General features: G+C 39.6%; 1 protein-coding gene across 2 annotated transcripts in view; it reads left to right on the forward strand.

The window, feature by feature from the left end:
* Positions 1-8729, forward strand: part of LOC146373561 (CD166 antigen homolog) — a 45948-nt gene extending 37219 nt beyond the window's left edge. The window contains exons 12-16 of one of the 2 annotated variants that reach the window (XM_084950908.1): positions 3022-3154; positions 3935-3964; positions 4415-4526; positions 6856-6980; positions 7076-8729. In XM_084950908.1, the coding sequence (XP_084807034.1) occupies positions 3022-3154; positions 3935-3964; positions 4415-4526; positions 6856-6958 (378 nt within the window). In that variant the 3' untranslated portion in view covers positions 6959-6980; positions 7076-8729. The remainder of the gene's footprint in view (positions 1-3021; positions 3155-3934; positions 3965-4414; positions 4527-6855; positions 6981-7075) is intronic. The other variant, XM_084950909.1, reaches the window with a different exon arrangement.
* The last annotated feature ends 1235 nt before the right edge of the window (positions 8730-9964 follow it).

Below are 9964 nucleotides of genomic sequence, written 5' to 3' on the forward strand. Positions count from 1 at the left end.
GTTTGAACCGCTTAGGCGCCCTGCCAGGTAAATGGCGCTCCGCAATGTGGTGACGTCATTCGGGGCAACTGGAATCGATAAGGGAATCGTTTGCAAAAATGGCGAACAATTCCAACTGGTTTTCGATACCCATCCCTAGTGCTGGCACAAAAGAAAATCCTCAGAAAAAAAACTGTGTCAGACTTAAAGAGCCATGAAAGGAAAAATACTGTATTATTAGAAAACATGCATTAGCGCCACGCTTACAGTTGTGTGAAGTCTTCAGTTTATTGTCCCATCAGAACAAACTACAAGTATTTTTTTTTCCAAGATAAATGCAGGCAGTTATTGCTTCTGTTATGGCGAAGATTGCTCTGTGGCTGGTGATGACATACATCTCAGAGGCTTCACAAGATTCTGTGAATTTGAACACAGCTAAAAGCAGGTCCTTCGGGATCGATGTATACCGTTAACAAAATCAAGTCTTGTGAAATGGTGAAAATATCAATGTACCTTCTGGTCCTCAAGGTAAACTTGTTTATGGAATCTACACCAGGGTCGTGAGGGAGATGTGTTTGTTTTTACACAGTGCGAGCATAGCTGCTGTCAGCACATTGCAAATTCAGGGCTTCTTTTTAGTAGAAAACCAAACATTTTGCTTGTTGGGTGGCTACAAGTCATTCTTGAGAGTGTTCTTGACTTGGTTATGAAGTTGAGAAAGCTTTTGTTAAACAAGGAAAGACTTTGCATTCATCCACTTTAGTTATCTTCTGAGCTTCTGAGAAGGAATCTATGATTCCTTCTTGTTTTAAGAATGTAGCCGACTGTTGAGTTTGCCACTTGTTAAGTTTTTGCTATCGCTCTGATAGGTATGTTTTGGGTTTTTTTTTCATCTCTTTGGACTACATTTAGAGACTGCCAGTGGAAACTTAGGAAATGCAACACTTGGAATCATCCCCAGATCTTCCATCTGCTTAATTTGTCATGGAAGAACAAGGGAATGGGTCTCATTTGGCTGTGAAACTGCTCATCATTCAATTGTCCAATTACTTTTGAGTCTAAAAGTGGGTGCCTGTCGGAATCATATCCATGGTGAACTCCACCACAAATAATAAAACTACCATATAAGAAATAAGATAATTAGCTAATTTAAATGCCTGTACAGACTATTCCCCCCCAAAAACATCAACTTGTTTTGTTTGTTTAATTTATCATGAGATTATAATTTTAATACTGAAATCGGTCAAGTGGATGAATTCTTATATAGCGCTTTTCTACTCAACCTGAGTACTCAAAGTGCTTTTCTATTAAACATTCACATGGATGGATGCATCAGAGAGCAACTTGGGGTTAATATTTTGCCCAAGGATACTTGGGCAAAATACTAGGGCCAGGGCCAGCCAGGGATCGAACTGCCAACCTTCCAATTAGTAGATGACCACAGTAATAACAGCAGTGAAGATGACTATTGTATCTGTACCTGTATATGAAACTGCTACAGGGTGACGTCTAATTTCAGTCACAGGACAACAGAATTCATCATCATTGTCATCCAGGGTAGTTGGAAACCAGTCATGACAAGGCGATTTCTCAGTGGCAGCTTACGGAGAAAGTTTCCCCACATGTGCTTGTTAACGCGCCTGTTTTCAGTCGCAGTTGGGTGTAGCAATTTATTTGTTAAAATAACAAGATGGGTATCGGCTTTAACAAATGACCTCCACACCCCGCCCTCCTCCACCTCGAGACACTCTTGAGACTGCAGTGAGGTTTTCAAGCCATATAAAATCATTCAGAATGCTTTGAGTGTTTCTGTCCCATTTTCCCTTGAAAGCATTACTCCTTTGTTGGTGAATCAATACTGGTTGTCATAGAAATTCATCCTCACAGTGGTCCTCCTATATAAGATGGCAACAGGTTTGTGCTGCAGTAACTATTTCATTGACGTCTTTAGATTACAACGTCTGAATGTCCTATACAAAGTAGCCAATAGATGGTTTATAAGGAGAATTTAGGTCCACTTTCGGCTTCATTAAGAGCCTGATAGGGAGCAGATGGTTGTGAATATGGAATAAAAACACAAATAGAGTTGCATGGGTTTAAAACATAGTGGCATTTGTCTTACAGCGAACCTCAGTGTATCAACAGCAGAAACGTGAAGGTGTGGCTAAACAGAGGCTGTGTGCTTAAGCCTCCTACTATTGTCTTTGTCCAGAGACAGCTCTTGCTTTTCTTTACTTTTTCCCTTTTTGCTGCACAGTGAATGAATACCCCCCGTTTTGTGCATGGCAGTTTGCACTGTTAGTATTTTCCCCAGCTGTCACACTTGTGAACTTATCTGGTCCAGGCTGTTGTGGTTAGTGTTTCGAAAGAGTACATTTCTTCATTTTCCCCGAGGCTCAAACACAGTATTTTCCAGCAGCCTGTCACGAGAACAAAAATTGTCTGTTTTTTAAATGGAGCCTCTTTTTTTCTTCTTCTTTGTTTCCACAGTCTACCTGTGTGCGCACTGATAGCAGAGTCACTCAGTGAAGCGGTGTGAATTACACATAAACCTGGGGGTGTGCGCAGGATGGTTGCAGTTCTTCTCAGCCCTTTCAGTCATTGTCTAACCACGAGAGGAACCTTAAAATCTTTAATTTACTCCAAAAAAAAAAAAAATACGCAGAACTCTGTCAGGAAATAAAAATGCATTTTGAAAGTAACAGATTTCAGCAATTTAATCCCACCGCCCCCCATTCAGAAAAATGTGAAGACTTGAATACAGGATCAGTAATAAGTATTTACAAGAATGCAACATCCTTTTGTATATGCGGAGGATGTGCAAAGGGTGTTGGCAGTTTGTCTTTGTGTCTGGGGTTTTCCTCTGAGACTCGGGAGTCTATATCCCAGAGGCACACACGCTGTTTCTTTGTCATGCAAGGGCTGACTCACTTATTGGTCCAACATCGCCCCCTCATGGTGCAAATCTTCTTCAAATCATCCGGATCAGATGTGCAACTATTAACATTTGTTTCTTCTCTCTCTCTCTCTCTCGTTACTCAGCTTGGTGAAAGTCCTTTCGTCAATGGAAAGATTACACACAAGATCAAAGTTGTGCCCTCTGCAAATCTAACTGTCCACTGTACAGTGACCAATAGGCTTGGCAATGATTCCAGAGCTATAAATGTGTCCTCTTGTAAGTACAAAGTCATAATTTGGTCCTTTTACCTCTGTCGGCTTCATTTTTCTTTCATGAAGTCACTAATCTGCCTTCCTAAGTGTTTTCCTACTGTTCTTACTAACTCTTTCCATCTGCATGTTAACTTGACATCATGTTTACATGCTTTGACAAAACGACAATATTGTAGCAGGTATGTACACCAGGGTAAATCCACCCAGTTTGGGATTGTCTGTAGAGTGTGTGGAGTCACGTCGTTGCACACCAATTTGGTGGCCGTAAGGGCAATTATTTAAAATCAGTTGTTATTTTAGGATTTATAGTCCACTGATGAGTAAGCAGGAAAAAAACACTGTTAAATACACACTGTATCAAACATACACAAACACTAGTACGTCTTTCAAGAACTTTATGTATTGGTGGTAGTTGTCTATTAAAGTCCAGCCTTTTTACTCTCACCATCACTGTCAAACTGTAATTAGTGCATGCACTTAGCACTTAGTCCACACTCTTGTCTGACGGTGTCCAAGTGTGTTTATATCACCATTTGTTCTCTCTTGCCTACTCATTCCTGTGTGTTTGGGATGGCATTTCCACATCGTTCTTTTCTCTCTCCCCCCCCCCTCGCTCAGTGGGTGTATGTTGGGATGCTGGATTTAATCTGTTCCCTCTTGGAACCTCTTGCATGCAAAGTCGAGTAGATGTAGAGTAGTAATTTTTCAAGCTTGTTTTTTTGTTTTGTTTTTTCCCCCCCTTCATTTCGGTTGGACGTTAATGTTATTTCATATCTGATTTCAGTAATTGAGGAGGTGAGAATGGATAAACAAGGTAAGTTGGCGCGGTCTTCCTTCTTGTAAAGAAACAGTAAAAAGTGGGTTGACAAAAGTCTATGGGGGAATCGAATGTTGCTCACTAAAAGACGGCTCTTTATCAAATATTTATCTTTAGCGTCACCTTGGACTGTAGAGCAGAAAAAACAATGTTTAGACAGTGCGCTTCTTTTAAATAAATATAGTTATGAAGCAGTAGGAGGAATGGAGCTACCAGCATCCTGACAAGATGCCAACATTGTTCATAGTCCCATTGACGAGATTAAAATGGGGACTGCTCCCATTAACATTCAAATCAATGAGTCATAATCATGCACAGTGCGGATGTGTCCATTCATCAATGCATTTAATGCACACGAGAGTATTTTTTTTTTCTGTCCAGACTGGAGCAGCATACAGAAACATGACACTCACGCCTCTGATATTTCTGTTTTGTCTTTCTTTACAGATCAGTCGGAAGACAGCGACCAAACCAGATTGGTAGTTGGTGTTATAGTGGGTCTCCTCATCGCCACTTTGGTTATAGGACTGGCATACTGGGTTTACTCGAAGAAATCCAAGTAAGAAGCACATTTAAACAAATGCTGCTACATAAAAGTGTTCATAAAATTCACCAGTAACCCAACAAGATAAAATGAACATCTTTGTAGACACAATTTTCCCTCCATCTGGATCTCCTCATTAATTAGGCAGTGTCTATATTCATGCATCGTGGTTATTCTGATTTGCTAAAACGTCCTTTTCTATTTCCAGTCAAACATATTTTATTTAGATTCAAAAACATTGCATACCTGCACTTTACATGCAGGTATATGTAGTATTCATGTAGCAGAAAGCAATTATGCGCATAACGACTTGTTAGGTACACCTTACTAGTACTGGACGCCCTCCTTTGCCTTCAGAACTGCCTTAATTCTTAACAGGAAACATTACTCTGAGATTTTAGTCCATATCGACATGACAGCACCATGTAGTTTCTGCCAAGGTGTGCCAAGAAAAATATCTCCCACGTCATTAACCCTCCACCAGCAGCCTGAGCCATTGATACAGGGCAGGATGAATCCATGCTCTGGTGTTATTTATGCCAAATTCAGACCGTAACCATCTGAACGGCACAGCAGGAATTGAGACTCATCAGAGGAAACATTTTTTCCAATCATCGGGTTGTTGTTTTCCAATTTTGGTGAGAGTTAACAAACTATAGCCTCAGGTTCCTGATCTTAGCTGACAGGAATGGCATCCAGCGTGGTCTCCTGCTGCTGTTGCCCATCTGCTTCTACATTAGGCGTTTTGTTAATTGAGAGATGCGCTCCTGCATGCCTTGGTTATAAGAACTGGTTATTTGAGTTACTGTCTTCTTATCAGCTCGAAGTAGCCTGACCGTTTTCCTCTGACCTCTGGCATCACCAGGGCGTTTTTGCTCAAAGAACTGCACATAACTGGAGATTTTCTTTTTTTTTTTTTTTTCAAATTTGGGAAAACCTTAGCAGATCAGCAGTTTGAGAAATCAGACCATCTGGCATCAACAACCGAGCCACGTGCAAAGTCACTTTTAAATCACCTTCCCTATTCTGATGCCCGTTTTGGACTTCAGCAGCCATGTCTACATGCCTAAATACATAGACTTGCTGCCATGTGATTGGTTGATTAAATATTTGTATTAACAAGAAACTGAACAGGCATACCTAATGTAGCTTCTGATATGAACTCCTCTTGCCAACAACATGTATAATTCAAAAAGCAGTTCTCTATTGCTGGAATAACACTGTTTGGCATGAGGTTTTTAGTTTATAAACAAATGGATATTTGATTAAATGCTCTGTTTTAAAATATGAGATATGGACCATATGAGGATACTAAAATAAAAGCAATTAACTCAAAATTCAAATTTCATCCAAGACCAGTTAATAGAAGCAGTAATTTATTCAGCTGTTGATGTACTTGAGTAAATTTTCCAATTAGCCATAGCTGAGAGTTACAAGAAAACTGATGTCGCTCTCAGATCTGTGCAGTAAATATAAAGTTGGACTTAACATTAACACTCAAAGAGACGGAAACAAGTGGCTAATGTGGAAATTTAGTTTACAAGCCAGACGAGGTTTGAGACTATTGAGTCACTGGAGCGTTGTCGGCTTTCACGCACCAGGCGCCTCAGCACTCAGCGACCGCGCTGAGTAGCTGTGGTTTCTAAATGCTTCCACTTTGCAATAATAACACTTGCAGATGATTGTGGAATATCCAGGAGGAAGAAATTTCACAAATATGGTGCAACTTGTGTTATACTATCACATAAGCACACTAAACTTCAGTGAGATCTTTATAACGAGCTCCTTGAATTCCTTTACAAATATTTATAAAGACATGTTGGACTGGTGCTCTGTTTCATATACATGTAGAACAGAAACACTTGAATTAAAAGATTAGGAGATGTGGTCGAGTATTTTTGTACAAATAGAGTTTGGACGCAGCCAGACTCGCCATTTCACTATTCATCCTATTCTAACCTTGTATACGAGTAGTATTGATCTTCTGATCTTACTTTTGGCAGTTCCTTCAAATGAATTAACAAATTAAAATACATGTTAAAATAAATAAAAAATCATTGCGGTTAATGTAGGCTTTTAAGGGCTATTAAGGGCTTGGGTACCTGGGCAGCGCTCCATTTTTCTTGCTTGTTAATCAGTCTTCCATTTGCCAAATTAAGGGAGTTTGCTCTTGATTGATTGTGAACTATAGTGTAAGTACACAGCAGCTGTAGATGGATAGCTTCCCTTTAGCCTAAGTGGGAAGTTTATGCCGTGAGTTATTCTGCACACGTGTAGTAAGCAGTCACACCGTCATATCATCATGCAAGGACCGATTAATAAACGACTGTTTTAATCGAAACAGGCAAGGAAGCTGGAAGACCGGCGAGAAGGAGTGCGGGTCCTCCGAGGAGGAGAAAAAGCTGGAGGAGAAAGTGGAAGAAAACAGCCAAAAAGCTGAGGTGTAAAGAAACAGCGGCGATGCGAAAGGTAGAGCAAGACATTTCCACCATGCACATAAAGAGTTTGACGTATAAAAGCTGTACGAAAAAATTAATAAGACATTTTTAATCTTTCCCTTCCAGTGAGAACGTGGAACTTTTGCACATTTCTCTTCACCTCTGTCTTTGGGGAGGGAGGGGGGGGGAAAGAGTGTACACTGGGATGAAGACCGTTTGGATTTGGTTTCAGGGAGAATTTTACTAAAAACAAACAAAAAAAGCATATCCAAACATCTCCCCGAGCCCATCAACCCCTCACTCCTCCCATTCCTAAAAAAAAAAAAAAAAAAAAAAAAAAAAAAAGAATGGATACTGTATGTGATATACATAGCCTGTCTGCACTACTGATACATGTGTAAACCTGTCTACTATTAGGATTCATGTTTGTTAGAATGGAAATTGGAAAGCTGAGAAAATGCAAAATCACTACTAGACCAGTTGCCTTTGATGTAAGGATGTGTAGGCCTGCGTTAGTCTGTGTTCGACTTTTTCGGCCCTCGGGACATAGCAGGGACCAAGGGACATTACCGCCATAGTTTGGTTTTTTTCTGCTTTGTGTTTTTTTAATTTCACCTCATCACACTCAAACAACCTCTGCCTTTGACATCGAGATCATAAATCCATGCACTTCTATCATTATTTCAGTTTGTTCATTCAGGTTAAAAAATTAAAAAAAAGCTGAGAAATTGATAAAATCCTGAAAGGGCTAAGGGTATTAGCATTAGTTTTAGATGTTGTATATCAGCAAGGACATGATGTTTCACAAAGGTGTTTTTTTAATTATTATTATTATTTGATTGTGTGTAACCAGGGGAGAAAATTGCAGAAACTCAGTTAATTTTGCCTCGTCTTTTCGCCAACGTTCTTTACATTCAGCGTAGCCACCTAACGACACAAGCAGGTAGATTATTGGGAGAATGTATAGCACAGTTTAAACCTTCTTTTATTGGCTGTAGTTTGGCTGCACACGTGTTTTTTGTTTTTGCATGAAAGCAACATAAAGTTCACTTTCATGCTTTTCTTTAAAAAAATAGTAGTAAGGAAAAGGTTGTTTTTATGTAACTCTATAAGTTTGTGCTCTATCAGTGTTGAGGTATGAGTGTTCATTCTGTAGCTGTGGCATACTTCTGTAATCAAAGACACCCAGTGAGCGGGATGTTTGTCTTAAAGTAGCCTTTACGATATGTTTGCCTTCTTTTAAAAATCTACCTGTAACAGCTTAAGTTTGTGATGTGCACTAGGGTTCATGTTTCATGTCGAGTTTGTGTAGAATACGATGGAATACCTGCAGCTGTACATGTCACGGTTTTGGTCCCTTAAGAGCATTTAATGAATTTGAAAAAGCAACGAGGCCAGGATGTAGTTGTGACGTACGTGATTTTACTTTTCCTTTTTGCTATTTATATTGTACAAGACTAAAATATCCTGGTAGGCGCATTCAATAATGGTCACATAACTCATGTCTCGGATTTAAACCACTGATAAATTGCTTGCAGACTCTACAAAAAATGTCATTAAGTTCTGAGTCATCGGTAGTTTGCTCTGTGTCTGGTTGAATAATATATTCAGCATGTGAGAATCTCAGACCTCCAAGCTGCTGTTTGTTGCCTACCTTGTGTAAAACCATCTGATTGGAAGATTGACCAAAGAAAGTGAACATTGCCATGCAAGTATTGTAAATATCTGATGTTTGTTTTTGTACTTTTGTTTAAAATAAAGTGTACATTTGGAACAGTTATGTCCACTCAATGTTAATTATGTTGTTATCATTTTTCTCGTTTTTTCATCTGGTCATCTTTTGAAATAAAAATCAACACGGTTCGGGTCTTTCTTTTTCATTTCACTCGCACGCATACGCAGAAAACACTGACGGCACAGAGTTAATGTACAGTGACTGGTTGTGTGATAACAAATCTGTCAATACTGCAGAAAATATGCAGAAAACAAGGAAAGTGATGAGTTTTGAGGAACAGTTAATGAGACTGTCTTGAAATTTGAAAAATATTCCTGCATTAGACATACAAAATTACAAAACCTGACCTTTTGTTGTTATTACCGGTGGAAACTATTGTAAATATATTCAGTCCTTCAGGATTTAGCCCTGTTTCCATGAATTATTCAAAAAAAAAAAACAGTTAAAATATTTGGCCAGAAAACTTAGCAGAATTTTGGATTTGATCCAAAACCCATCTGAGATTTTGCCATGGGCAGGATCTACACAGACATTATTACTACAGCATGTCTGCAGTATCAGGTTTCCATCTCCTTCCAGAAATTGACTTTGACATTTTGGAGTAGGTGTTATGTCAGGATGAATATGGATGAACAGGTACAGTGGCATGAAAAAGGTATTGAACCCCATCCCAATTTTTTGTGTATGTGTGTCTGTGTGTGTATCTCTTACTAAACTGTGTCAGATCTTAGGAATGACTTGTCTTGCTGCATAATGCAGCTGAACCTGAGCTCCTGATGTTCTCCTTCAGGATTTTCTGTCAGACGCTGGAATTAATGTTTCTCTCAATTGTGGCAAGCCGCCCCGACCTTGAAGCTGCAAAGCTGTCCCACAGCATTACTCTGCCACCTCCATGCATGACTGAAAGTATAATGGTCGTTTTGTTGTATTCTCTATTTAGTTTGTCAGCTCTAATGATCCCCTGTCTTCCAGTCACTTAAGCATTCTCTCAAAAGGTCTTAGGTATATTAAAGTGTGCTGTGGCAAAATCCAGATGAAGCTTAATCTTCCTCTGGGTTGGCAGTGATTTACTTTGGCACACTCCCATTGAGGCCATTTTTGCCCAGTGTCTTTCAGACAGTAGAATATTGAACTGTATTGATGAGAGAAAGGCCTGAAGTTCCTCTGGTCTTCTGGGAATTCCTGTCACCCAGGTGCTGTTTGGCAAAACCTGAGAGGACAGCCACTACTAGGAAGGCTCACTGCTGTTGCGAGGCTTCTGCATTTGAAGATGGGGTCTC

Source organism: Perissodus microlepis, chromosome 14 (genome assembly GCF_051167445.1).
Source record: "Perissodus microlepis isolate ML-2025 ecotype Zambia chromosome 14, ASM5116744v1, whole genome shotgun sequence".
Lineage (NCBI taxonomy): Eukaryota > Metazoa > Chordata > Actinopteri > Cichliformes > Cichlidae > Perissodus > Perissodus microlepis.